At 36.0% G+C, this 27556-nt stretch overlaps 5 protein-coding genes across 6 annotated transcripts; 3 read left to right on the top strand and 2 right to left on the bottom strand.

Moving 5' to 3' along the window:
• LOC110611407 (dynein light chain 1, cytoplasmic) lies at positions 1–3980 on the bottom strand. Of its 2 annotated transcripts, XR_002487358.2 has the most exons (4): positions 3408–3980; positions 3203–3308; positions 2824–2912; positions 1–492 (listed from the first exon to the last, which is right to left on the bottom strand). XR_002487358.2 is itself a non-coding variant. In XM_021751718.2 (3 exons), the coding sequence occupies exons 1-3, from the start codon at positions 3576–3578 to the stop codon at positions 410–412; spliced, it is 360 nt and encodes a 119-aa protein (XP_021607410.1). In that variant the 5' UTR covers positions 3579–3974; the 3' UTR covers positions 1–409. The 2 variants fall into 2 exon arrangements, 1 of the variants encoding a protein (XP_021607410.1); XM_021751718.2 differs by lacking the exon at positions 2824–2912 and having other exon boundaries at positions 3408–3974.
• A 605-nt stretch (positions 3981–4585) lies between these two features.
• LOC110611406 (dynein light chain 1, cytoplasmic) lies at positions 4586–7275 on the top strand. Its single transcript, XM_021751717.2, has 3 exons — positions 4586–4910; positions 5020–5125; positions 7003–7275. The coding sequence occupies exons 1-3, from the start codon at positions 4740–4742 to the stop codon at positions 7083–7085; spliced, it is 360 nt and encodes a 119-aa protein (XP_021607409.1). The 5' UTR covers positions 4586–4739; the 3' UTR covers positions 7086–7275.
• Positions 7276–7430: 155 nt separating this feature from the next.
• LOC110611405 (Fanconi anemia group I protein) lies at positions 7431–14383 on the bottom strand. Its single transcript, XM_021751716.2, has 13 exons — positions 13246–14383; positions 12782–12863; positions 12502–12693; positions 12132–12196; positions 11895–12054; positions 11415–11660; positions 11201–11317; positions 10843–11031; positions 10672–10753; positions 9187–10094; positions 8584–9088; positions 8298–8488; positions 7431–8193 (listed from the first exon to the last, which is right to left on the bottom strand). The coding sequence occupies exons 1-13, from the start codon at positions 14259–14261 to the stop codon at positions 7780–7782; spliced, it is 4167 nt and encodes a 1388-aa protein (XP_021607408.1). The 5' UTR covers positions 14262–14383; the 3' UTR covers positions 7431–7779.
• Positions 14384–16411: 2028 nt separating this feature from the next.
• LOC110611094 (glyoxysomal fatty acid beta-oxidation multifunctional protein MFP-a) lies at positions 16412–22361 on the top strand. Its single transcript, XM_021751219.2, has 18 exons — positions 16412–16664; positions 17485–17556; positions 17698–17763; positions 17845–17901; positions 18003–18070; positions 18150–18231; positions 18613–18668; positions 18777–19079; positions 19164–19250; positions 19393–19567; positions 19692–19813; positions 19917–20080; positions 20201–20455; positions 20610–20731; positions 20975–21096; positions 21303–21451; positions 21529–21667; positions 22141–22361. The coding sequence occupies exons 1-18, from the start codon at positions 16562–16564 to the stop codon at positions 22174–22176; spliced, it is 2178 nt and encodes a 725-aa protein (XP_021606911.1). The 5' UTR covers positions 16412–16561; the 3' UTR covers positions 22177–22361.
• Positions 22362–23596: 1235 nt separating this feature from the next.
• LOC110611096 (bidirectional sugar transporter SWEET17) lies at positions 23597–25800 on the top strand. The gene is made up of 6 exons (XM_021751221.2): positions 23597–23960; positions 24036–24072; positions 24149–24359; positions 24432–24593; positions 24928–25047; positions 25393–25800. The coding sequence occupies exons 1-6, from the start codon at positions 23927–23929 to the stop codon at positions 25552–25554; spliced, it is 726 nt and encodes a 241-aa protein (XP_021606913.1). The 5' UTR covers positions 23597–23926; the 3' UTR covers positions 25555–25800.
• Positions 25801–27556: the final 1756 nt, after the last annotated feature.

The raw sequence follows: 27556 nt of genomic DNA, 5'->3' as shown, positions 1-27556 counted from the left end.
CCGATAAGATGGAAGAAAAAGAGGTTAAAGAAAATTACTTCCTGTTAATTGTCTCTTTTGTATACTTTCTGGGATGTCTTGAAAGATGCAAAAGCAGAAGCAGTCTTCTCTCATAAGAACGTTTCTCTAGTTTTTGTACAACACATTGAATTCTAGTCTTATTCCAGAATTAATAAGTTTAAAAACCAAAACACTAAATATTGAATACAAGGGGAGCAACAGACTGGAATGGCCACAAACATTCAAGTGAAATTAAATTAAATATACAATTTGGGGCACAGTAATCTCTGGCTAGAGTTTTTTGCATGCTAGTAGATTTTGTTAAAAATACACACTGCAGCCATTGATTCATGTAGCATAATTATCATGAACTCGCTATCCCCATCTTCGTGATTGATCTCCATCCTTCTCACCCAGATTTGAATAACAGAACTGCCTTCTGGTCCAAATAGAAATAAACAAAGTTGTTTGTTTCATGAGTCACATATGAACCTGTAGAATGTGGATACCAGAAACAAATAAATGAGAAACTGAATATCCTGAAATTTCATCTAAGAGATGAAACAAACTTGTATTCCATTTCCCACAAACAGCATAAACAGACATCATCTACAAGGGTGGAATTCAAAATAATTTCCGTTTTTATTAAGAAGACAACACATGCAGTCCAGATCATGTAATAAAATAAACAGATATCTAAGTCTGACAGCAAAAAAAATAGAGGTTATACTAAGATTACGCTCATCATGGGCATTTGACTGCCTAAATAACTTTCTGAGCAGATGTTGAAGCAGCCATACCGTATTTGTAATAGAGGAGGTTAGCACTAATCCTGGCAGAATGCTCAGCGAGGATCACAAGAAACATGCAATATGGATCGATTAAGCTGGGCAAACCTAGGAAGCGAAATGTTCTGCTAACAAGCTGGCAAAAGCTGAAGCTGCAAGATGACTAGACAAATCCCCCCGCCCCCCCTCCCGGAGGCCCACCAATTTGATTCCCTATATCTAGACTCCAATTCCCATTCCAATCAGTTCATTACTGGTAAAAAGAAATGAATACACCATGCTACGGAAAATAAACAACATGATCACCACTTAGGCCCGCAGTAATAGTCCTTTTACTATATTGACCAACACTGAAGCTCAGATGTTTGCTTAGTCACACATGTTTATATAAGAAGAAATCACATTGATGACATCACTAGTCTCATTAGAGTTGAAACAGGAAAAAACACAGAAAACAAATCCGTGTCTTCAGAATTAGAGATGTTGCGATCAGAACTGAAATTACTAGCTCCCTCTTGTGAATGATAATAGAAGGTGAAATATAGTAGTTAATAAGCAAAAGAAAGCAAGTGAACAGCCTAGTCATTTCCACCAATAACATTATCTAGTTCAAGTAATTAAGTTGTACTCGTAAATGGAAGTTAAAAATCGGCCTAATTCCTAACCAAAAGTCACTCAAATCAAACAAAAAAGGTACAACCAAGAGTGCTGAACCTCTTCTAGCAGCTACTGGTCATTACTTCCTCAAATCTTTAAGGACGTGGCACAATAGAGTGAGAAGCAAAAGAACAGAAGAAAATAAGAGAATGGAGAGCAGGTTGAATTAATTTGAAGAAACAAGCACTGTGAATACAAATGACTGAGCTTTTCCAGGAGGAATTCTCCTTCTACTCAAGTTAGAAAAGCAGACAAGCTAAAGAACAAAATATTTCTCATACCAATCACAATGATCACTTTACTATTTAAGCATGAAAAGAGATTCCCAACAGCTAATATTCTTCAATGATTGATTCCCGTGGATTCCACTAACGGCATAACCTCCTCTTATCTTCTTTCCCAGGTGGCCCTTTTCTTGGTCCTTCTATTCCATTTGGCTGCATTCGCAAACCTCTCACCCTCTATCTGTAGTATACCCTAAATGGTTTTGGGTCCTGGCCCATTATGTTGGAGCTGCTTCTATCATGGCGGTGCTCATATCATGTTATTTCTTCTTTGCATTTTAAAATGAGTTAAATTATCAAGCATGCAACTTAGCCAGTAATGATCAATACAAATTCCCCAACAAAAGTGTTACTTTGAGCAGCACAACATTTGCATCTGCAAGAGAGATTGTACGTATTTTATGGTGCATAACAGAGAAGACAAATTAGACTTCCTCTTTCTCAATATTTAAATTGATTTATCTACCATATCCAACGACTAGAAGAAACTACAAAGCAAGTACCGGACTACTTATTGCCTGTTTCTAGCAAGACTTATTAAGCCACACACAACCAAGATCACTGACAAAGCACTCTCTAGATGCTATTGAACCATAGTTCAATAAATTTCCAATAAGTTAGTCACCTAGGAAAAAAGCTAAACACCATTGTTTTTTTCATTTTAAACTTTGTTTTCAAGCGCAACTTGGTCAATAGGCCAAAAAATGAATTCCACCCGTGAAAAGATTTCTTCAAGCAACAAAGACAATTGCATTTGTAAGTAAGATATTGCTTATGAACTTGTTAGATTGCCTAACAAAGGAACAAACAGAGCTCATGTTTCTCAAGATGTAAATTGCTTCGTCTCGAAAATGACGCATTCAATAATGCCAACACCAAACTACCTAAAAGAGCCAATATTAGGTGGGGTGTATTTTGGGTTAAAGTGATGTCAAAGATGAATATTAAAAAAAAAAAAGAAAAAAGTAAACTACTAGATAAAGCTAAACACCACCAAAAAAAAGTGAATTTCCATCTGCAATGAGTAGAAGCTAATGATTACTCATCCACATCTACTACATCATAATTTTATTGAACCATTAAACTTCATGTACCCTTCTGAGCGAGGAGGGGAATGCAAGCTTTTGTCATCCTTTAGTTGAAGAAAGGAGTGCAAAATGCAGGCCAACAGCTGAAGCTTATACTGGTAATCGAGCAAAAGTAAAAGGTGAGAAACCAGTTATGCAGCACGGCAGTAGATAGATACAAGTAAGTAACATCCAATCTTAGCCTAGATCTAAGTATTTCATGCTTTAAATATAGAAACAGCATAAAAAATCCAGCAAAATATGAATCCAATTAGAAACAAAAGCACATCTTTGGATGAAAGCACTTCAATACCCAAAAAAAGATAGCAACATATTACATCAAATATGAGCAAAAAACAAAAAATAAAGTCCCCACAAAAGGAAATAGGGTAGATATGGGAGTTACCAAAATTCCGGCCAACGATGCAATGCCAAGTGGGTCCATGCCTCCTATCGAATTCCTTCTTTATGTGCTCAGCTACATCCTTCTCTACACTGGGCTTCTCGAATGCCTGAATCAAAAAACATCCAAATAAAAAAAAAATTGAAAAGGGAACAAATATTTTGGCAAAGTATAGAGTGAGATACAGAGAGGGAGGGAGGGAGCTAACGGCAATGGCAATATCGACGGCTTCTTTCTGCATATCATCTTTCATGTCAGCGTTCTTGATGATGACTTTCTTGGCGGTGGGAGCTGTAGCCGGAGAAACTTTTCGATCATCTGAGATGGGTTTACCAACTAGACCTCCAGTGATGCTTCTCTTGGGTTCTTCGGTACTCATTATTTGTATTGGTTAGATACCTTATTTTCCTGTGAGATGAAGCTACTGGGTTGTGATTTCGCTTGAGTGCGAAGAAGAGAACACTTCCTGTGTCCCTCGGTGTGACAAGGTGCGAGAGTGTTTTTTCACTTGTACTGGTCCATTTTCAAAATGGTGAGCTAAAAGTAGTGCTGCCCAACCATAAAACGGCGTCGCGTCCAACGATATGTATGGTGCCCTCTGATTAACTTAAGTGAAAACTGCTTGTTGTGTATTTTTTAATTTAATTCTCTCAAAGGGAAAGAGAGAGAAGGCGACAGCAAAGGTCAGTGATAGACTGATAGTCAATGTGCTTTCAATGGCTCTACTTACTATTTTGTGTTGTTTTGGGATGTATTTTCGGTTTATTATGAGAATTTTTGTGGGTTTTGATCTCAAGTAGGTATTGAAGCTTGATTGACTATTCAAAATGAGTCTCTGGCTATCAAAGACTAAAAACGCCATGGGTGAATCCTTCTTTCTAATTGTGACAGGTAGCTATGGCTTATGGCGCTTAATTTTGTTATTTGCCTGGAATTGCTTCTTTGTTGGGCGTTGTTTTTGGTGGATGTTGACAATGGAGGTACTTATTTCAGAGCTGACCCAAGTGTCTTCAGTGGGCTTTTTTTCTTTCGGTTAGGCTTCCACTTATTTGGGTTATAGGTTGGGAGTATTAGAGGATTTATATGTCTCTTGATTTTGTACTAAGCTGTAGCCCAGTGGACTTTGATTTCATAGTTGAAAAAATCATGGATGGGCTTTACATTATATTATTGTTTAATTTTAATGAATATTTTATTATTTCTCTCTTTAAAGTAATTTGGGCTCGCAAAATCTAATCCCGAGTAGGCCCAAGCAAACGGGAGTGGATAACCCCTTGGGGATGAGTAGTTCAATATAACCTTTGAACGACATCGTTTTACAGAGTACGGCTGAGCAGCAACTGCTTTCACCGCGCCATAAAAATTGCTTGGCCAGAGGAAACCAAAAGCACGAGTGGGAGTAGAAATAAAATCATCCAAAGACACACTTTCTCGCAGAGTGGGACAGAAACTGTTCTCCTCTTTATTTCACTGAAAGCTAAATCAGAACTCAATAGCTTCATCTCAAAGGAAAAATAAAGCGGCCCGACCAACCAGCATAATGAGTACTGAAGAATCCAAAAGAAGCATCACCGGAGGTCTGGTGGCTAAACCCATCTCAGATGATCGGAAAGTCTCTCCAGCTTCAGCTCCCACCGCCAAGAAAATCATCATCAAGAATGCTGACATGAAAGATGACATGCAGAAAGAGGCCGTCGATATTGCCATCGCTGTTAGCTCTCTCTCTCTTTCTCTCTAAACTTGGTCTATTTATTTGTTTCCATTTCAATTTTTTTACTTGATTATCTTTTCTTTTTTTATTTGGATGTTTTTTGATTCAGGCATTCGAGAAGCTCAATGTAGAGAAGGATGTAGCTGAGCACATAAAGAAGGAGTTCGATAGAAGGCATGGACCCACTTGGCATTGCATCGTTGGTCGGAATTTTGGTAACCCCATTTCGACTCCATTTTGCTTTTGTGGGGCTGTTATTTTTTGTTTTTTGCTCAGATTTGATGATATTAGTTGCTATTTTGCGGGTATTGTTGTGATATCATGCTTTTGGTTTCTAATTGGAGTCAGTATTTGCTGGATGGCTGATGCTGTTTCTATGGTTAAAGCATGGAATACTTAGATCTAGGCTTACATCAGATGTTATTTACTTTTGCTTGATTGTCGGTATAAGCTTCAGTTTGAGGCCTGCCTTTTCCACTTATTTCTTCAACAAAAGGATGATAAAAGCTTGCATTTCTTGCTCTCACTCAGATAGTGACATGAGTTTAATGGTTCAATGAAATTATGTAGTAGATGTTGATGAGTGATCATTAGCTACTAGCCATTGCAAATAGTTCTAATTTGACTTCTTTTTTTTTTTTTTTTTGGTGTGTATCTTTAGTTCGAAGTTCTTTCATTTTTTAGTGTTTATCTCTGAGATCACTTTGGATGAGGTGAGGGAGGGGTAATTAATGGAAGGGCAAGGGAAGGGAAGGAGCTTTATAATAAGAAAAACTGCATGTTCAGAAAGGATGAACTAATGGAGGGGTAAGGGAGGGTAACAAATATTAAAATTTGAACATATCTCACCTCCCCCTCCTACCAAATTTTGGGGTATAAGAAGAATTGATATTTAAGGGGTAAGGGAGGATAAGGCGTAAACCTCTTCTTACTTTTATTTACACCTCCCTCACTTCTTTCCAAACAGTTACATAAATTACTAACCTCTCCTTACCTTTATTTACACCTCCTTCCTTCCAATCAAACATAGTGTAAGAGATGGAACATCCTAACCCATGATGACAACCCCACCTAATCTTGGCTCTTTATGTTGGCTGATGTCAAGATCATTGAATGCCCTGATTTTTAGACGAAGCAATTTGGATCTTGAGAAATAAGAACTTTGTTTGTTCCTCTGGTAGGCAATGTAATAGGTTTGCATAAACAATTTCTTTCTTACAAATGCATTTGTGTCTGTGGTTCAAAGCAGTCCAGTAGTGGTAGGCTTCATTATTAAAACTATTGACCAAGTTGTGTGCTTGTCAAACCAAGTTTGAAATGGAAAGAAGAAAGGTGATGATATGAGTATGCTTGGTAATTAACTCATTTGGGAATGCAATGGGCCATGGTTAAATTGCATCTAGGGAGGGCTTCATTAGTAATCTTGGTTGTACGTGGCTTAGTCAGTTTTGGACGTCAATTTTGATAGGCAATAACTAGTCCGTTTACTTGCTTTCTACTAGTAGTTGGGACATAGTAGACAAAGTAATTTAGATCTTGAGAGAGAGGAAGTCCGTTTTGTTCTCCTTTGTATTGATTTAGTTTCACGTGACAAACTAACTCATTCAAAATGCAAAAAAGAAAATAACATGATATTAGCACGACCGAGTCCTTAACAAATTTGGGGATGTAATGACCTATTGCTCGGTAGGTTACGGAAGCAATCTTGGTTTTTATTCTTTTATTTGGTTTGAGCAACTTTTGGTTAGGAATTAGGACATTATTATTCCAATTGAGTGCAACTTAATTAGTTGAAATTGACAGTGTAATAGATGGACAATGACTGGACTGTTTACTTGATTTCTTTTGCTTCTTAACCACTTATGGGAAATAATCTAGTGCCATTTACATGTAGGGTTAGGCTAGTGACTCCATCAGTATAAACATGTGCGACTAAGCAAGCGTTTGTTGTTTAGTGTTGATCAATATGCTTTGGGGAATTGAGGACTGGGGAATCAAGTTGGTGGGGAGGATTTGTCTGGTCATGCTGTAGCTTCAGTTGGATAAAATTTCAATGATCATTTTCTTATTTATTTATTTCTGGTATCCACAGGTTCATATGTGACTCATGAGACAAACCACTTTATTTATTTCTATTTGGACCAGAAAGCAGTTCTGTTATTCAAATCTGGGTGACGAGGATGGAGACCCATCACGAAGATAGGGACAGCCAGTTCATGATCATTATGCTATATAGTTAATGGTTGCTGTATGTATTTAACCAAATCTTCTGGCATCCAAAAACTCTAGCCAGAGATTACTGTGCTCAAGTTGTATATTTAATTTTATTTGAAATGGTTTGGAACTTTGGATTGATGTCTTTCAAGCAACGGGATCATCTTATCATCACAATTAACACCACCACCATTGCTATACTATCTACAACTCCAGTGTTTTCCAAAAGGTGAAGTTGGCTATGGAGTTTGAAACCTATAACATGAGCCTTATTTTTGTACTTGTGAGAGGGATTTACAGGAAGATTAATTGAAAGTTGGCACTCATAATGCATTCTTTTTTCTTTTTTTCTTTTTCAAAAGAAAGGAGGTACCCCTTTCTACTCCTTCAAGTGGCTTGAAAATGTCAGAACGTCGACAGCAAAATGTCAACATCTATATCAAACATTGTACTCGAAACTGGAATATTTTCATTTCACCACTTCAATGCTAATTATTAGATTAAAATTGTCATCAACATCCAATATCATAAAATCGGAAAAATATTTTCAGTAAAAAATGTGATGAAATGTGCCATATGAAAGGGGGCAGGACGTTCTATGGAGATTGCAACTCTTTGCCCATGTGAGGCTCTTGTTCAAAGCAAAATTGTTTTCCTATGTTTCATCGTCAGAGTCCTGCACAACTCTACTCCTCTTTATTCTCCTGCCATTAGAAACACTGCACCCATTCTCAACGTCAGATTCCTCTGCAGCATTAGGACTATCCATATGAGGTGACAAAATCCTTTCTGATTCATTGTCCTCTGAATCATGTAATCTACCCTCATTGTCATTGGCAGCCTCATGGCTATTTGGAGCATCTTCTCCACTGTTCCTCTTATCTAATATTCTGAAATCCCTAGAGGTGCTACGCTTGGCATGCTTCAGTAAATTCACTTTGCTCACCTTGCTGAGCCGGATGAGATATTTCTCATAATCTTCTATCTGAAAAATCAGATCAGGAATACATTTATTCTCTCTCTTGATCTTGTTGATGATACCCTTAGTATTAGGATTTTCTTGTTGTTCCTGCAAATCCCATTAAATAGAATCCATAAACAAGAATTTCTTGAAAGAAAAACACATATCCTATGTTTATGTTACTTTTACAGGTGGTGACAGAACCAAAATACCCTTTGTAATTCCGCAACAAATTTATAAAGAGGAACTGTGAGCTGCTTGCAGGTTATTTCCACAAGCCTCTGGAAAGTCGGACAAGGGATGAGTTGTTTGCATCCTTTTGGAGCAATTCTGAGTCTTGAAATCTGAGCCAAGTGCTTGTAAAACTTTGCAGTCAATCTCAGAAAATGCTCTGCTTGGGGATCTGCATATAATTATTTAACAGTAAAACTATATAATACTTGGACACGGAACAGTATATACAACAGAATAATTTGTCCATGCAAACTGCTTATTTACCCTTAAGCCTCATCAAAACAAAGCAAGATAGTACTTTCACCACTGCTTCAGCCCTCAAGTAAAGATTATCCTCAACCAGGAATTCAGAAACCTCTTCTCCATTCTGACTAAGATGAATGCTTTTCTGCAATACCAGAGAGAACATCTTTAGTTTTTTCACGGCCCAATCCATATCAGTGATAACTGCTTCAATTAACTTTAGTATGCATGAACTTATAGCAGTGCTTGTCGACTGGTTTATTATGGTGTAAGATTCAGTCATCTCTATTTGGGTGTTCCTCTCCGATCCAATGACATGCAGTAGTTCCTCAGCCATGTATTGAGCTACAACTAAATCATCCGGTGGTGAGCTTAAAGAAATTGCAAGTTCAGCAACCCTTCTAGCAACCTTGGAATTTCTAATGCCACCATTCTTTTTGCAGAGATGAATACTCCAGGACCCATTAGAATTCCTCCATCTGGAGGGCAATTTCTCACAAACCAACAATAACATCTCACAGACAATCTGACAATCAAAATGACACTTCAAATGGTGTTATCTTTGGAAATTAATAAAATTCAGCAAGAAAGATGGATCAAATGAGGCACAGATAATGAATGTACCTCGATCTCATGAAAAGATGATTGTGCTAGAAGCTCAGTGATCAGTGGCCTCAGAATTTTGACAATGAAATTCATCTTGATTCTTATCTGTTGATCAGCAATCCTGGAAATTTCTTCATCTTCTTCATCGATCTCATACTTGAGAGTAGATACTGACAACAAATCTTCAAGCAAGCTAGTTGAGTGTGAATTTTTCAAACTAATTGTAATCAATTCCTTCAAACAGATTAAGGCTAGGTGAAGGTGCTCCTTTCCGCCTTCAACATCCTTTTTCCCCTTCATTTCCTTTTTCTGATCTGTTGCAAGCTTTGGTCCTGAATTAAGCAAGCAAATTAGTTTCAGCAAAGGAGGACCCATTAAATTGATTTCCCCATATATTAAAGTCTTCAACGGTTCTTCTTTTCTTCCAGTGCAGTAAGATCTTATGTGATGAAGGGAACTATTCAAGACAAAACGAATAATCTTAAAGCATTTCGATGTCTCCCTTGAGGGCAACTGGCTATGGTTTTGGGAAGCTGCAGAACTTCGAGAGCGTTCACTATTGTGTAGACTTATTGCTGTTTTCATTAGCTGACAGAGACTTGAAGTTGCAAAGAATGGAATCCATTCTTGAGTCAATCCCTTATTACTAAGATAAGGTATTTCAAGCGCATTAGCTTGTACGTTCTGACTTCTGATGACAGAACTCTGCTTTGCACAAGTATACTTTTCCAGTGACTCATTAAAATTTACGAACTCAAGAATTTCCTTTTCAAGATCTTCCCTGTTCAAATCCGTCGCTTTCTCCAATTCAGTAGCAATAGTATTCAATACCACCTCAATAATGCCTGATAAAATCAATGCTCGGCATTTTTTATTTTCTTCTTCTACAGATGTAGAACCAGAACCCTGTGTCGCACTAAGAATGTCTGATCTGACATGAAGAGAGGGAAACTAATAAGCAAGAGTTTTCATCCGCAGAAAATACATTTTCGCACATGCTTTCACCAAAGAAAGACTCCTTAAACCCCAAAAAAGTTCAAAAATATTAAAGCTTAATTTGTACCAGGAAAATGTTCCAGGAAACATATATATATATATATATATATATATATATATATAATTTTCCGATGTTGTGACATTTTTAAAAAAATGGTGAAAGAAATGTTTTCCCAGACAAGAAAGTTAGCTGTTTTCAGGGAAAGAAAAACTCATTTTCAAAATTTAACGTTATCTTCTAGATTTCATGAACTCAAAGTGAAAGCGAACATATAAAGGAATCGTACACATAAATACCAAATAGTTTACCAGCAAAGGTGATCATTTCTAGCCACAACATGAGGCCGCCAATGAAAACTAACCCTTATCTATGTAGTTTATATTACATTCAACCGTAAATAGAAAATATACAACCCTTATAAATCATTTACACTTTCTCTGCAAAAGCCTGACAGTGTATCAAAAGAAATTAAGGAATTATAGTGCTAAATTTTAAACGTCCCAAACCTTCCAAATTTCCCTTCTTTAGAAATTTTCGAATCTGCAAGAATGCCTTGGAGAATGCCTCACCGGACAGATGTCTTCCTACCTGCAGCAATTGAATAATATAATGTAACTAAACCTTCATGCCTTAACATTTCCCAACAAATCTACTCAATTTCATGAAACTAATAATACCTCGTTCTCTTGAGAAAGGGAGAAACCAAAACATGCCCCTAAGGAATCTGGATTACTGGCTTTATCATGTGGTTGAAGGAGCAAAATCCAAGAAACACAAGATAGAAGACAATCCAGAGGCTCTTCAATGACAACTTGGCCACCATCTGATTTAACACAGCTACCAATTTGAAGTTGAACAACATCATCCTGTTAATAACAGGTTCCAATGTTAGGCACAGAATTTAATTACTTCTATATACTAGTTAAAAAACCGGATTGCTTAAGAAGTAAGAACCTACATATAAAACAAGCTAAGTCAAGGTGTCCACTTTAAGATGATATTCACAAATAACTCCAATATGAATTGACTAACTACCTCCTTGAAAAAATGAAGGAAGTGAGGCAAGAGGAAATCAAATACAGCTCCCCCACTTGCTGGATCTGCCAAGACAAGCCTCAAAAGACCATGATACATGGCTTTCTTCGCTTTTGCCTGAAGACAGCAATTGATCTGACAGTTTAGACAGTTGACAAGAGCAAATTTGAGTGAAAACACACCCCATCTTAAAAAAGGAATACAAAGATGTAACCTGCAGATAAAGACATCTTTGTAGTAAACCACTCAACTCTTGAAAAAGACCTCCAGAATAGCCACAGGGTATTTCAGCTTTCTGGCTGCAACTTGCTTGGCTTGATGAGTCTTGAAAGGAGAATAGGCCATCTCTTGTGGATTGTTTTTCTGCCAATAGAACACTAATAGTAGCATTTGTCGCTGCAAGACGAACTGCATCTTCTTTTCTAAACATGGCCTTACGAACAACCAAAATGGTATAATCCTGCATTGTGAGAAATCATGACATTACTACTTCAATGAGTTGAAATAAGATAGCAAATGAATAGAAAGCATTTAGAAATTCTTCAAAAATTGTACACCATAAATCTAACTTTGAGTAGTTTCATCACCAGATTGTTGGATATAGAAACAAATAGGCATGTAAATTTGTAGAACCAATTAAACGTCAAGTATTTTTATGTAATTATTTTGCAGTTTTTACATGAGAAGCATTTACCCGAAGATCACGATTAAATTTGAATAGAGGAGCTAGAGCAGCAACAAGATATGAGGCAACATTCCCACGGACAAAAGTGAAGTAATCTAATAATTCCTTCAGACGAGAAACATGTTCCAACACTGGGTAAGGATAACTTTGAACCAGAGAAAATACCAGTCTGCAAAGAAAGTTCAACAACCAAAGTTTTCACACAAACTTCATAAAAAGTTTGATATTTAAGTGCCTTGCAGTTACCTTATGACTGACATGCTTTGCTCTGGCTTCAAAGAAAGGATGCGCAACTTGCACTGCTCAATGATCTGAAACATGTTGGCAAATCACTATTGTTGCGCTTAGACATTATATTCATGTAACACTAGTTAATTAGCCAAAGACAAATTCCTTGGCAAATTTGTCTGAATTTTGGATACTCTTCATTAGCCAAGAGGAGATAACTCCCAACACAAAATTAATTGAAGGAAGTAGGAATACTTGCAAATTAAGATTTTTTTTGTTCTCAAATTCATATCAACATTAGAGGAGCCTGCCAAAAGAAAATAAGAAGCAATGGAGGAGAAAAAACTGAAGATAACAGATAACATTTACTTAAGCAGGTTGTAACAACCTCATTTCTTGCCATGTCGTGGATATCAAATAAAATTTTCAGCATCTGAACACTAAGCTCTTCAATTCCCAACAGACCATCAAAATTGCAGAGGTCTCCATGCTTTCCCCCTTCCGATGACTCTAGCAAAGCAAAGCTAAACTGCACAATGGTAGGAACAATATGCTCCCTTCCATAGTTGCTCTCATTAACCTGAAGACAAATAAGCTCGCCTTATATATATTGGAAAAAAATGTTCCAACACATACCAACTGATTGATGTGTGGTAAAAGAAACTAACAGCTCTTAATATAGACTTCTCCATGATTTGGACATTTTGCAGATATTCTTTCTTTGAATCATCTGGTAACCACAGACAGTTCCTGAAAGTTAGGCAAACGTTCCAAAACAAAGTAACATTAGAATGTTAGATTGGTGGAAAGGGAAAAATGTCAACACTGACGAACTACTAAAATAGAGTAACTAACAAAATTAACAGCTTTATTGACATGAATCAGCCTATTTCAGATTGAAATGGAGTTAAAGACAATAATCCGCTGCTTCAGGCTGGTCTTCATTCACGCTAAGACAAGAAAGCCATTGATGGTAAATTGACAATGAATACACAAACACTTGATGCACGGTTACTAAAGCCTACAAGCAAGAATTTATTGTCTTGCAGCATGAGGGGAAACAGCTATCATATCAACTATTCACAGAGCTTGATATTTTTAACTTAAGGAATTTGAAAGGGATAATCCTTACCTGGAAAACTTATAATCGCTATAAGCTGTAAGAACTGAAGCTTTCAAAATCCCCATGGAACTCTCACTAAACTTCCTAACTTTTGCAACAGACAATAAAACAGCCACAGCAAAATGATTAAGAGCCTTGGGGTCCAATTTCACAAGCCCTATAACCTCCTGCCCCAGAGAGGGATCCTGCTTCACAGCAAAATTAACATGAAGCAAAACAGTCCCTTCAACTTGTCTAATGGTGGAACTTGCTTTTGATACCAATTCAGACCCAAAAAACCTCATAATCCCAGCAATCACTTCCCTTTTATTGAACCCTTTAGACGCCAAAACCAATAACTGATATGAAAGCAAAGGCAAGTCCTGTAAGTCCACGCTCTTCATTCCCTTGAACACCTTCTCCAACAGCTCCCTCGCTCTCACCTTATCAATAAATCCTGCAAGTTCCCTTGAGAGAAAAACCATCTTCACCAACAATCCTTTTGACCAGTCACTCTCAATTATCCTATCCAACATCAAATTCACACATTCCTTTCCTTTTTCAACACACAAGCAGCTAAAACAACCCGGAAGAATATCAAGTATCTGGGTATCTTCAGAACCTAATAATTTTGACAAACCCATTACAATTGACTCAACTATGGACTCAAGCTCCTTGACAGGGACATAGTTTAATAGGGTGGCGAAAAGATTAATTGTTTTGAGGGAATTGGGGTCATGTGGTATTTGGAAAGAAAGGAAGAGATGGGTGTATGTAGAGAGGAGAGAGGAGAGTAAGGAAGATAGAGAAGGATGATACGGAGAGAGAGAAATGAGTGACAGTAGAGAGAGTGTATACTCGGAGACGGCGATTGAAGGAGTGAGAGAACGAGAACGGGTGTGAAGGTAGGAGAGGACAGTAGTGTGGGAAGACGTTGAAAGAAGGTAAGCGTGGAGGTTATTTTGATGGGCTAGGTTTACGATCTCGGTATCGGTTAGTGGCGGCGGCGGGTCTTCGTCTCTACCGCTGGTGGAGGCGGTGGCCATGATTGATCTCTATCTACGGATGAAATCTTGTGTGTGGAATTTTGATGAAGGGATGGAAGAAATTTGGAGGGCTTTGGTTGCACTTGCGCGGGAATTTCTTTTAGTTTTTGGGAGTGGGGAGGCTGAGTAGAACGGTGTCGTTGGATGCAGGTAGTTTTCCCAAGATCTCGTTTAACAAAAAAAAAAATATATATATTGGAAATTCAAAAGCCCATACAAGAAGGCCCACGACCCATAACAGAAAAAACCTTTACCAGCAGCGCAACAGATATCCTGTTATTAATATTTATATAATATTATATTTAAAATAATGCAATAATATAATTTAACAAAAGTTAAAAATTTTAGTGTTGCATTCTTTGAAAAACTAATAAAAATAATTGAGTGTAAATGTTTTATTTTCTTTTATTTAAAATATAGTGTGATTTTTAATACCTATCCGTTATTGATTTATGGGCACATGTATCGAAATGAGTTCTAAAAAGATAGCATAGGGATCTGTGAACTTTGAAAACATCAATCAAATTTCTAACTCCCGTCCATATAACAATAAATAGTTTATTCTTCTTAAAAAAAACATATTTTCTTATTTATTCCGAATTATACTTCGCATTTGTCATTTTTAAAAATTAATAAGTGTTAATTATTTTTTTTCAAATTTTAATTTATTTTTATTAAATATAATAATTACTTTTTAAAGAATGAAATGTGTTTTTTTTCTGAAACTTGGAGGCGATGTTTAAAACTTCGAGGTGATATTTTAACAAAAAGTACTGTTAAGTTGGTATCGCCATAAATCATAAGGTAAGCGCGTGGAAATGAATCTTCCATGTACAGTATTTTTTTAACACTGTAGACATATTAGGGAAGTAAATGAATAAGCTGCTCATAAAAATTAAATTATTTGAATCTGATTTATTTTAGTTGCAGTTGAATTCATTCAAATTAATTAAAATTATTTAATTTTATATATTTTAATTAATAATTTATATATAAAATATTTTTTATTAATAATTTTTATTTAAAATTTTAATATTTAAAAAAAATATTTAAATTTTATTTTTTAAAAATATATATAAAAAAATTATAAATATTAGTATAAAATATATTTTTTAAATTAAATTAATTATTTATATAAATAAATTTAAATAGCTAATACTTTATAAATAAACTCAAACTCTAAACTCACAATAGTATTATCAAAATTTAATTATAAATATCAAAATCCATTTTATTAAAATTTAATTAAATAGAATATTTAAAAATATACGATAGAATATGAAAAATACTTGATTAATTATCATTTTAATTATCCTATATATATTTAAAAATATTAAAATTAAAATACAATATATATAATATAAAATTATATAATTACATTTTAATATAAAGTATAAAATAATTAACAAATTTTACATAATTTCAATAATCTCTTATGACAAAACTTGTAGTCTATATTTGGCAAAATATAAAGGGAGGAAAAAAATAAGAGAGAAAAACTTTTTACTTTTATTATTTTATTCAAATAGAAGGAAAATAAAAATAAAAGAAATTAAAATAATTTTATTTTCCTTTAGTTGAAAAGTTAAAAATATAAAAAGAAAGAAAATATACTATTTCATCCCTTTACTTTTACATTTGAATTATATATGACGTGTAATTTAATTTCAATAGTATAATTTTCCTCCAATCTCTCCCCATTTTTCTCGCCAAATTAAAAAGATTATACAAAAGAAAAAACAACCATTTACTTTCCTTACTCGTTTTATTTTCATCTATTTTTCAAATAAAAAAAATTACTTTTCAATTATACTTTTTATTGGTGGGTATTTTTATGGCCATTTGAAATTAATAAACATTATTTATATAATATGTAAATGATTTTTTAATGTAAAAATCCATCATCAAATAGTATATTCGGCCAATAAAAGAGTTGGCCACCAACGTTCTCAGCATTTGTGCGATAGAAACAAGGGAAGAGGAGGAGGAGCTGCATGAAAAAGGGAAGAATTAGGCGAGTGTGCCACACGCTCAACAGAAAGCAATTGAGCTGGAGCATAAGCGCTTATCCAAATTAGAAGACAAATAATACATAATAATATCATACAGCGGCGACTGCAATTGTATAAATCTCATAGCAATTCTACAAGGTGCGTTTCCTAACATTACACCTTACAAGCGTCATTCAGCCGAGCCTTGCACGTCTCTCTTTTCTTCATCCCCTCTTTAAATCATTCTCAACAACTAACTAATATCCATTTCCAAATCCCATTCTTCCATTTTCACTCAGTACAGAAGCCATGGGAAGCGCTGCTAAGGGGAGAACCACCATTGATGTTGGAGCTGATGGTGTAGCGGTCATCACCATCATCAATCCTCCTGTTAATTCTCTCTCTTTCGATGGTACCCTCTTTTTTTTTTTTTTTTTTTTTTTTCCGTTGACGTTTATTTGCCCAGATCTTTATATACTCAGTTCATTTCATGAGCTCTTGTTTTCATAGTGAAGCTTAATCGACTTTCCTTTCTTAATTTTTATTCGGCGAGCTTTCAGCCATGTATTATTTAGCTGTTTGCGTTGTCTTTGTGGGATTTATTTCCCTGCAAAGCTTTTGAAAGCACAGCCGAGTTAGCTTTTGTTTTGGTGATTTTTGATCTTCTTGACATTGCCCTGCTATTTGATTCAAGGATTAGATGGTCATTGATTGGGAGAAGAGATTGGCTCTGGAGATCACAATAAGATAGCTTCATATGCAGTGATCTATTCTGGGTGTATTTGATTTGACAGGATTATGAGTGCCTCTGGGAATGTGTTTATGCTCAAATGATAGGAAATTTGATGGATGGATAATATGGTGGATCGGGTTGTTAAGTTCCATAAAATTTGATAAGGAATATTCATAGGCTAAAAGGTGCCCATTTAGATTACTATCACTGAACTTCATGTTCTCAGTAGAAGTTGTACTCCTTGCCTCCGATAAGCTAAAAGTCCGTTACTTGATCAGGGTCTTAAAATTTTGGGTTTATGGCTTTGGGTGATCCAATGGCTATGTTGTTCTAAAATTTGACAACAATCAGACAATTGCTTAGGCTTGCTTCAGTGTTTTTATTTGTTTATTTTTTCCCTTCGTTTATGCTTTACACCTTTTTGGAAACGATGATATTTTCCATAATTGTGACTAGACATTGGGCTTATTACTCTTTTCCTCTTATGGTCTTCTTGCAGTTCTAAATAGCTTGAAAGATAGTTTTGACGAAGCCTTGAGAAGAGATGATGTGAAGGCAATTGTTGTCACAGGTGTGTTTGAAGCTGTTACAAATAAAAAAAGGCTTATATTTCAAATAAAAAAGCTTATATTGTGTGGATGCTTGTCAACCATTTTTTGAGTTCAAGTGGGTCTATGGGATGTGAAGCTAACATGTCATGTCAATGGTGCAGGTGCAAAGGGCAAGTTCTCTGGTGGCTTTGATATTACTGCATTTGGTGGAATTCAAAGGGGAAATGGTACATGTAACGTATTATATGTTTTATACTCTAGCAATGCATAATTGCAAGTTCAGTAATGTCCAAATTATGTTTTCTCAGTGGATCAACCAAAGCCTGGTTTTATAGCTGTGGAGATTCTAACGGACACTGTAGAAGGTCCTGATACAGTTTTATTTTTGTTCACATTGGCTTAAGCATTTTCTGAAAAAATTGCATTGGTATGTGCTGACTAGTTGTCTGCTTGCTTTGTTCTCCAGCTGCAAGAAAGCCTTCAGTTGCTGCCATTGATGGTCTTGCCTTAGGTGGAGGATTAGAGGTTGCAATGGTATGTATTGCTATCTATTTCAATCTGGTAGCTTTTTTGATCAAATTCTTGAGATAATTTAATTGAATTGTTATGTCAGGCATGTCATGCTCGTATCTCAACACCCACAGCACAACTGGGTCTGCCCGAACTTCAACTTGGAATAATTCCTGGATTTGGAGGTATGCCTGATCATTATGTTCCCTATTTATGGAAGACTGCTGGAATTGCTTTTTATTGTGCTTCTCCTCCCTAATGTCTTAATGCATATATAGTTGATGTAGTTTGATGGTTATAGGCTCAAATCTTGGTCCTGTTTATTGTCTCAATGCATATGTAATTGATATAATCTAATGTCATAAGTTGGACGTGTATCACCATGCATTGAACTGAATATTAAATAAATAAAGGTCTAACATATTTAAATTATTTTACTGCTCCATATTGTCGCTACTTTTTTCCATAAGATATAATCTACATTTACAAGATGAGACTTTGGTATTGATTTCATGCTTAACTGAGATTTTCTTTCCTTTTAATCTTCTTCTACTGAATCGACTCAGGAACACAGAGACTTCCACGTCTTGTTGGTATAACAAAGGCCCTTGAAATGATGTTGGTATGTTCTAGCTAGATTTTTCTATAGCTTGATCATTGCATCTTCTACAGGTTTACATTGTAGCTAGATTGTCATAAACTTATCTCTATTCTATTCTCTCTGATGTAGACATCAAAACCAGTCAAAGGGCAAGAAGCTCATTCTTTGGGGCTTGTAGATGCTGTAGTTTCACCTAATGAGTTGGTGAGCACTGCACGTCAATGGGCCCTTGATATCTTGGAGCGTAGAAAGCCCTGGGTTGCTAGCCTTTACAAGACTGACAAGTTAGATTCCCTTGGAGAAGCGAGGGAGATTTTCAAGTTTGCAAGAGCACAAGCTCGGAAACAGGCTCCTAATCTCAAACATCCATTAGTTTGCATCGATGTCGTTGAAGAGGGTATAGTTTCTGGTCCTCGAGCTGGACTCTGGAAGGTTCTGATCCATCTTCTATATTCTTTTTGTTGCTTCTAGTAGCAGCTAAGGGCAACTGTCTGATAAAACTTTTGACGTTTGCAGGAGGCTGACGAATTTCAAATACTCGTTCGTTCTGACACCTGCAAGAGCTTGGTCCACATCTTTTTTGCTCAGCGTGGAACCACAAAGGTTCTGTGCAGTTTCACTTATGGAATTGTTGGTTGTTCATTTCCACTTCCTTGGAGTTGCAATGCTAAATCAGATTTTGCCATCATGATAACTAATATCACCATGTAAATTAATTAATTTGTTATCCTTTAATCTTGAATAGGTTCCTGGAGTTACTGACAGAGGCTTGATGCCTAGACGAGTGAACAAGGTTGCAGTGCTTGGTGGAGGACTAATGGGTTCTGGCATAGCAACTGCATTGATCCTTAGTAATTACCAGGTTATTCTGAAAGAAGTAAATGAAAAGTTCTTGCTAGCTGGAATCGATAGAGTTAGAGGTGATGTCTTGGGCTTCTCTTAAGATATTTGCTTGTACTTGACTATTGTGTAATTTCAAATTATTATTTTTTGGCATGCTTTTTGGATTTATATGGTTTTGATAAAATATTCCTTTATGCTCAGCCAACCTAAAAAGCCGTGTCAAGAAAGGAAAAATGTCTCAAGAGAAGTTTGAAAAGACCCTCTCTCTTCTTAAGGGTGTTCTTGATTATGAAAGCTTCAAAGATGTGGATATGGTCATTGAGGTAAAATGGAATGTTTGATGATTTGTTATAATATTTTTATTTTTTATTATTCTGAAAGTAGACAATTTTCATCTCAATTATTTGTATTTGGTTCTTGTAACAGGCTGTTATTGAAAATGTTTCTTTGAAGCAACAAATATTTGCTGATCTTGAAAAATATTGCCCACCACATTGCATTCTTGCCAGCAACACCTCCACAATTGACTTGAATTTGATTGGCCAGAGGACCATGTCCCAGGATCGGATTATTGGAGCTCATTTCTTTAGGTAACATCTTCCATCTCTCTGTCTTCCTGTATTTTTTGAGTGGTTATTTGTGTGTGTAAAATAAGAGCTTTCCCCTACTTTTCATTTTAGCTCAACCCTTTAGTTGTGTTCCTGATGCAGTCCGGCTCATGTCATGCCACTCTTGGAAATTGTTCGTACCAACCAAACGTCACCCCAAGTAATTGTGGATTTACTAGATGTTGGAAAGAAAATAAAGAAGACTCCTGTTGTAGTTGGAAATTGCACAGGATTTGCTGTCAACAGGATGTTTTTCCCCTACACCCAAGCTGCTATTTTGCTAGTTGAACACGGGATGGATCTTTATCAGATTGATAGGGCAATCACCAAATTTGGAATGCCAATGGGTCCATTCCGGTACTTTACACAATGGAAAAAACATGGTTCTATCTTTTCTCGCATTTTAACTGGAGACAGAAATATTCATAAACTGAATTTATTGCATCTTAAGCTGATGTGGCTTCACTGATTCCTCCCATTGAACAAGTTCAATACTTCATTTGTGATGTAGGTTGTGTGATCTGGTTGGTTTTGGTGTGGCAATCGCAACTGGCATGCAATTTGTTGAGAATTTCCCTGAGCGAACTTATAAATCAATGCTGATCCCACTAATGCAAGAGGACAAGAGAGCAGGTAGTCTTTCTTCCATTTGTAATCTATGGTTCTCCTCAACAGTCAACACAAATATAAGTGGAGGGTAGAATTGTAGCCGCTGAACTTTAGAGACTTGCTCTAACTTGGTTAATGACAATTGTGTTAAAACTTTGTTTTGAGCATTACATTTTACATGTGATTATTATAGGGGAAACTACTTGTCAGTAACAATTGTACAAAAACTGTGTTTTGAGCATTTCATTTTACATGCGATTATAATAGGGGAAACTACTCGCAAAGGGTTCTATTTGTATGATGACAAGCGCAAAGCTAGTCCAGATCCTGAATTAAGGAAATACATTGAGAAGGCAAGAAGCATTTCTGGTGCTACCATTGACCCCAAGGTGTCTTTCCTCTCCTATTCTCTGCATAACAATTGTTCTTCTCTACCAGCTTTCCTCAGCTTGATGCTTTACTTGTATCTAATGCTGAAAAATGGAAAATTTTGATTTGTGAATAGCAAAAGAATATAGAAGTGTCTGGCATAGGACTCTCTCTCTCTCTCTCTCTCTCTCTCTCTCTCATTCTGTGGGATTAATCCTTGATGCAGCTTGCTAAGTTACCTGAAAAAGACATTGTGGAGATGATATTCTTCCCAGTAGTGAATGAAGCCTGCCGAGTCTTTGCTGAAGGAATCGCTGTTAAAGCTGCAGACCTGGATATTGCTTCTGTTATGGGCATGGGATTTCCTTTTTACAGGTCTGTGTTCTTCCCCTAGCAGAAGAGGTTTCCCTGAGAGCTTATCATCTCTAATTTATTGATTTTGTTTGCATCAGGGGAGGCATTTTGTTCTGGGCTGATTCTCTTGGATCAAAATATATAAATTCAAGACTGGAGGAGTGGTCAAAGATGTACGGAGAATTCTTTAAGCCCTGTGATTTCTTGGCTGAAAGAGCTGCCAAGGGTGCTCCACTGGTGAGATATCTAAAACTTACAGTTTATTGATTTTACATTTGGAATAACAAGAAAGATAAACCCATTATATGATGCACCAGAAGACTTGGCAGTTTTTTCTATGCCTATGAAGGTGTACATTTGTCTAGGACTCACCTTTGGCAGTTATGCTACTGATTTTCCGCTTTGCAACAAGCTCACTTGAGTTTGCCCAGCTTGGTTGGGAGAAACTTCTCCAATTGATGAAATGATTGTCTAGGCAACCGTTTCATACAATAAATTACAGAAGTTGCTAATATCATGAATTCTGAACATTTAATTTTGATCCTTCAACTTTCTAGATATTTTCTCTACCTACGTAACTTTTTAACTATCCGTACCATGCAAGTTGTGTATACCTTGATCATTCAAAATGGGATCTATGAGCCATGACAAGTCAGAAGTTGTGTATATTGCAATTCTCTAATGATGTTTTTTGTACTGTCCTGTTGCAGAGTGCTCCAGTGGAACAAGCAAAATCTCGGTTGTAAGATTAATGTGACCATTGGATTGGGGGACTCATTTTTCTTGAATCTTTTTTCCTCTTCCCTTTTCCGAATGCTAAGCTAGTAGCTTAATAATGTATAACATGGAAAAATGTAGACAATAAGGATTACCTAAGAAATGAGAGCTTAGATATTAAATAATATTTTTTATATGGTTATGTCTAAATAGATACGATGATCTTTTGATTATGCTGCTGCCTGTGAAAATAACAACGAACGCCCCGCATGATTAAATTAGAATGTCAAAAAACTGAAAGCGGGTCTTACAATTTACTTTGGCTTTAGCCTCTAGAAAATGAATTATTGCATATCTCAACGTGTGTGTGCACATTTATCTTTTATCAAAAGATAAAAAGCAGAATTAGTGTGCGAACATCATATAGCCTGGGCCTTAGGTTGGATTTGACTGGTTTTGTGGGTGGTGCTGCGTAGGTCGTGGATGGGTGTGTGAGCTAGTTTGGAGCCTGGGCCTTAGGTTGGAGTTGAGGTCTTTTGGGTACCGGTTTTTTAGGCTGGAGTTAAGAGTTTTTTTGGGTAGTGGTTTTTTGGGTTTTAGATGGATGCGTGTGTGAGCTAGTTTGGATTCAGTAGCGTGTTTGAAAATCGGAATCAGCAGTATGTAGGGCGTGATTTTCAGGAAATTGAATTCTCACCGTTTGATATTCTTTGCTTTTCCATTTGGGGCCGATCTGGTATCTTTATTGTTAAAGGATGCTATTGAAATCAACATCCCAAAGTCTTAACAGATTTTCCTTGCGATCGAATCTGAATTGGGCCTATCCGACACAATAGGCCCCGCATTCTTTTCATGAAAGGTCATATCGGATACTAGAGAGATTTTAAATTTTCATTATATGATTAATTAAATAAATAAGCGATAGAAAAATAAAACATGAAAAAGAAAATTAGAGTGAGAGAGCAAAATAAAGTGATATTGAAGAAAAAAGATACCCACCACAAAAGTCCCAATAATCCTGGACCAATAGTACAGAAACAGAGGTTTCTTTCAATTCAAGAAGGCACGTGATTCATAATTCAAATAATTCAGGGCCCACATTATTAATTACATTTCGGGTTCCCAATGCCCACCTCATCTTGCTCGAGTCTTCCGAGTTTGTTTAACAACCTCATTTTCCACAAAATCCATAATATTACACTTGTTAATATTTATTCAAATGCAATTATTTATTATTAATTTTATTTATTGATATTATAATAATAAATAAACAACCATATTTAATTAATTGTAATGAATACAATATTACAAGAGTTAATCATAATTAATTTGCTTTACCAATAAAAAATTTAGACGTGTGACAAATACTGTGTATGAAAGTTACATACAATTATTTAAGCTATTTACTCATCAATAATCTTTTTGTGTCATATGCAATTCCACATTGATTTTCATTGCTTCAGCATAAAGGTTGCTGTCATCCTTTTAACCACACACAAAATGAGGATTTAGGATTTATTTATATTAGAAGAATTGTAAAAATTAAACTTCGAGTTTCATGTTGAATAAAAATCTAATTTCCCAAAAAAGGAAAAAATTCATTGACATTTTTGCAAGTTATGCAGTCCATTTCTTTTGGGCAGGAAAGAAAATCAATATCTCCAAGTAAATTTACAAGACTCATGTTGATACAAAGAATCTCTCTCTCTCTCTCCACATTTAACCAACTCTCTTTTCATTTCCATTTGGAGAATTCAAGGAAACCGCCGATTTCATAGAATGGAAATCTTGAGTTTGGTGTTTGGAGTGATAGGTAAGAGGAAGCATAATCTTCTTGCTAAAATTTTACCATAATTACAACTTCTGATTTTCTTCTCTCTTTTTCCAGGCAACGTGATCTCAGTGCTCATGTTTCTTTCTCCAGCGTAAAACTCTTCACCCTTCTTAATTATGATTGTCTGTTTAAGCTGGTTTTTAGCTCTTGGATTGATTATTTTGCAGAAGAACTTTTTGGAGAATTGTAAAGCGAAAATCCACTGAGGACTTTGACAGTCTTCCTTATATCTGCACATTACTAAATGCAGCCTTATGGACCTACTATGGCATCATCAAACCAGGAGCCTTCCTTGTAGCTACTGTTAATGGTTTTGGAATCCTGGTGGAAATCGTATACGTAACTCTCTTCCTTGTATATGCACCACCAAAAATGAGGGTACGTTATATCAGAAACGGAAACAATTCCCATAAATGGATCATCAAATGATTCAAATTCGTGGTGGTGCAGGCTAAGACAAGTATTCTGGTTGGGATCTTGGATGTGGGGTTCTTAGCAGCAGCAGTTCTGGTTACTGGCTTGGCGTTGCATGGACAAGTGCGGATTAATGTGACAGGGTTCATGTGTTCTGGTCTCAATATTCTTATGTATGGTTCGCCTCTAGCTGCTATGGTGAGTGGTTTTTATCACTTTAACATATGTGGGTGATGGGTCTGAAGCTCAATGGTTGAAAGTTTCAGTTCTCATGCTTCTCATTGTAGATAATATGAATTCTATACTAAGGTTATCATCATTAATCTCTTATTGCATGTTGACACAGATCTTTGTAAAGGTTAAAAATCTTTCATTAAACCTAGACAAGATCATTCTCGGACAAGTGGAAGCATGATTCTTGGGGTCCTTACAATCAAATAATTTATTGTCCTGGACACAATCATGATCAGAAACCATTGATTCATGTGATGGAGGTTGTCTTTCTAACACAAACGTACGTCTGTCTTTACAGAAAACAGTGATTAGCAGTAAGAGTGTGGAGTACATGCCGTTCCTGCTCTCCTTCTTCCTTTTCTTGAATGGAGGGATTTGGAGCTTGTATGCTTTTCTCACAAGTGATTATTTTCTTGGGGTAAGTGAGTTTCTCTCAGCAAAGGGATCATGGAGGTGCAATTTTATTAGCTAACTCTCTAATTTGTTAACCCAACGCTAAGCTTTGGATACAATGGTTGACTATTAGTTGAGATGAATTAATCATTGTAAGGAAATGGAAACGTGGCTATTTTTGCTACGGGACGCTGATAGTAATCTTGGCTGCCAATCGCTACTGCCAAACACCTGGCCTTAAGTGGATTGGGACTGAAAAATTATTAACGGACCACTCAAAATATCACTTAATTTAGAAAGAAAGCTTGATAAATAAATTTATAAAATATTTAAAGTGAAAATTTCATGCATTGTTGTGGTGTATGTGTAGGTACCAAATGGAGCTGGATTTTTACTTGGGGCAGCACAGCTAGTGCTCTATGCAATTTACAGGAATGGCAGTAACATTTCTGATGGGCTGGAAGAAGGGTGGCAATATCAGACCCTTATCTCATCATCTTCATCCCAACAATCCCATGAAATTAATAATTAAGGAAGAGGAAAAAGCTATCAGAACTCATCTTTCATTTCTTTTTATCTTTTCCACCAAATGAGTATAGGCCTGGGGAAGACGTTATTGAAGAGAACATGAAATATGCATCAATGGCATGTCTGAATTGTTTCTTTCTAGTTAGCAGAAGGTGAAGTTTATCTTTAATTTCTGGCTGATCAAATTTGTTCACTATCATGGGAAAGGCCTTCCTGGATGATATCCCAAGTTGAAATTTCACCATTTTCAGTTGATTATTTATACTGCTTTCCACTACAATTTTACACCACCCATTTGATCTATCTCTCTTGCTGTATTAGGACATGAAAGCACAGAACATGAGTCCAAGGCCCATAAGAAGGAGACACAGACCGTTTCCTTAACACTCTGCCTTGCCCATTATGATGTTTTGGCCCACAGCCACAAGCCGGTCTGGGCTGAAACCAGCAATTTTGGCCCATGAATACTATAAGGTTTTTTTTCAATTAGAAAATTCGATTTTATATGGTCAAATTGGATTAATCAAATTATGGTTTTTTTTTTTTCAAAAAAAGTTGGATTCTAAATCATTAAAATTCCAATTTGATTTGAATCCAAATCCAAATACAAATGATGGTCATATTATTAATTAGGTAAGAAGTAAAACTCATAAAGTCATGATGATGATGTCCCCTCCCTCCATGTTGATATTATCAGGAATGAAGAACAGAAATTGCATGCTACTCCATCTCACATGTTTTATCTTCTTCATTATTATTATTATTATAAAAAAACATAATCTATATTTTTAAAATAAGTTATTTCTTCAATTGTCTAAAAGAAAGAAAGAAAGCTGGTTGTCTTGGATTGTCAATTGTCATTATCCAGTATTTCAAGGGTAAGCTGTCCATGATCAGTGCACGGAAATAAACAAATTATTGCTTGAAAGTTGCCCTAATTTAAGCTGCCATTTAATTAATGAGATGGTGCACTTTGTGCCCTAATGCCATCTATTGTCTTAAATATCCATAATGCCTCTCTGTCTTGTCTCCTTTCAATCCATAAATACCTATTTCGCTCATGAAACCAATTTTTTAAAATGTATTAATTTTTTATTTTTTTTAAAAAATTATTCTATATATACTGTTTTAGTATGAACGATGCTTATATTTTCTTGGCCCATTTGTGTAGGAAATTATTGGGGGTTCAAAGCTTTTTGGATTTCATCATACTAATTTTGATTAAAAAAAGTAAAAAAATTAGTGGCTAAGGTTTTATGGTTGAGTGGTCTAATCTGATGCAGAGAGGGACAATATACACAAATAGACAATCAACAAGATATAGGGACTCTTCACTATCTTATTGGTCCATCCATATACACAAAGTCAATTTAATCTAAGATCCATTTTAGCTAAACTAATCCGGATTAAATTTAATTAATCCCAAGTAAAATGGAATCACAGCCATGTCTAAATGGTCTTGTCTGTACCACAAGCCCACCACCTTCGTACTAAATAACAAAAGAACTCCAACGAAAATGCTCTGGGTACATGGTTGGACTAGCTCTCGCTTGAGATTCATGACTCAGAGGCCTTAGATGAGACAAAAATGTGTGAAGATCTCCATGTGCAATCTGGAATCTAAAGTTGAATATGGTAAGCTCAAGCATAAACCCACAGGGTAAGATCCAAAGGTTTCTACAATTACCCATTTATATTTTCTTCTTAATATTTAAGACACAAGAGAAATTTATCTGGGCAGCCTAAAATGGCCAGCACAATTAAAGAGAGCTAGATTGTGGTTGTGGGTTCTTGAATTTAGCAATCAATTAGCCCTAGTGTGGGTTTCACTGCAGTAAATTACCAGTTTCAGTTTGATTTCAATTAAGCTTTTGATTTCAATTAAGCTTAGCATTGATAATTACATAGAGGGAGGGGTCTTTTGGCTTGGAGCCTGAGGTTCTTGTTTATGAGGGGGTCCTCGGATGTATTAGGGTTTTTGGCTCCGCTCATTGCTTGTTTTGTTT

This window comes from Manihot esculenta, chromosome 3 (assembly GCF_001659605.2).
Source record: "Manihot esculenta cultivar AM560-2 chromosome 3, M.esculenta_v8, whole genome shotgun sequence".
NCBI classification, from domain to species: domain Eukaryota; kingdom Viridiplantae; phylum Streptophyta; class Magnoliopsida; order Malpighiales; family Euphorbiaceae; genus Manihot; species Manihot esculenta.
This window is presented reverse-complemented; position numbering and strand designations above follow the sequence as displayed.

Excerpts from the sequence above, each read along its gene's own strand:
- LOC110611407 (XM_021751718.2), bottom strand. The coding sequence starts at position 3,578 with ATGAGTACCGAAGAACCCAAGAGAAGCATCACTGGAGGTCTAGTTGGT. Across the intron at positions 3,309-3,407 it reads CCGTCGATATTGCCATTGCC|GCATTCGAGAAGCCCAGTGT; the intron begins GTTAGCTCCCTC and ends TTTTTGATTCAG. Across the intron at positions 493-3,202 it reads CATCGTTGGCCGGAATTTTG|GTTCATATGTGACTCATGAA; the intron begins GTAACTCCCATA and ends CACATTCTACAG.
- LOC110611406 (XM_021751717.2), top strand. The coding sequence starts at position 4,740 with ATGAGTACTGAAGAATCCAAAAGAAGCATCACCGGAGGTCTGGTGGCT. Across the intron at positions 4,911-5,019 it reads CCGTCGATATTGCCATCGCT|GCATTCGAGAAGCTCAATGT; the intron begins GTTAGCTCTCTC and ends TTTTTGATTCAG. Across the intron at positions 5,126-7,002 it reads CATCGTTGGTCGGAATTTTG|GTTCATATGTGACTCATGAG; the intron begins GTAACCCCATTT and ends TGGTATCCACAG.
- LOC110611405 (XM_021751716.2), bottom strand. The coding sequence starts at position 14,261 with ATGGCCACCGCCTCCACCAGCGGTAGAGACGAAGACCCGCCGCCGCCA. Across the intron at positions 10,095-10,671 it reads AAAGAAGGGAAATTTGGAAG|ACATTCTTAGTGCGACACAG; the intron begins GTTTGGGACGTT and ends ATGTCAGATCAG. Across the intron at positions 8,194-8,297 it reads TTGTTGCGGAATTACAAAGG|GAACAACAAGAAAATCCTAA; the intron begins GTATTTTGGTTC and ends TGGGATTTGCAG.
- LOC110611094 (XM_021751219.2), top strand. The coding sequence starts at position 16,562 with ATGGGAAGCGCTGCTAAGGGGAGAACCACCATTGATGTTGGAGCTGAT. Across the intron at positions 19,568-19,691 it reads TGGAATCGATAGAGTTAGAG|CCAACCTAAAAAGCCGTGTC; the intron begins GTGATGTCTTGG and ends CTTTATGCTCAG. Across the intron at positions 21,097-21,302 it reads GTGCTACCATTGACCCCAAG|CTTGCTAAGTTACCTGAAAA; the intron begins GTGTCTTTCCTC and ends TCCTTGATGCAG.
- LOC110611096 (XM_021751221.2), top strand. The coding sequence starts at position 23,927 with ATGGAAATCTTGAGTTTGGTGTTTGGAGTGATAG. Across the intron at positions 23,961-24,035 it reads TTTGGTGTTTGGAGTGATAG|GCAACGTGATCTCAGTGCTC; the intron begins GTAAGAGGAAGC and ends CTCTTTTTCCAG. Across the intron at positions 24,073-24,148 it reads CTCATGTTTCTTTCTCCAGC|AAGAACTTTTTGGAGAATTG; the intron begins GTAAAACTCTTC and ends ATTATTTTGCAG.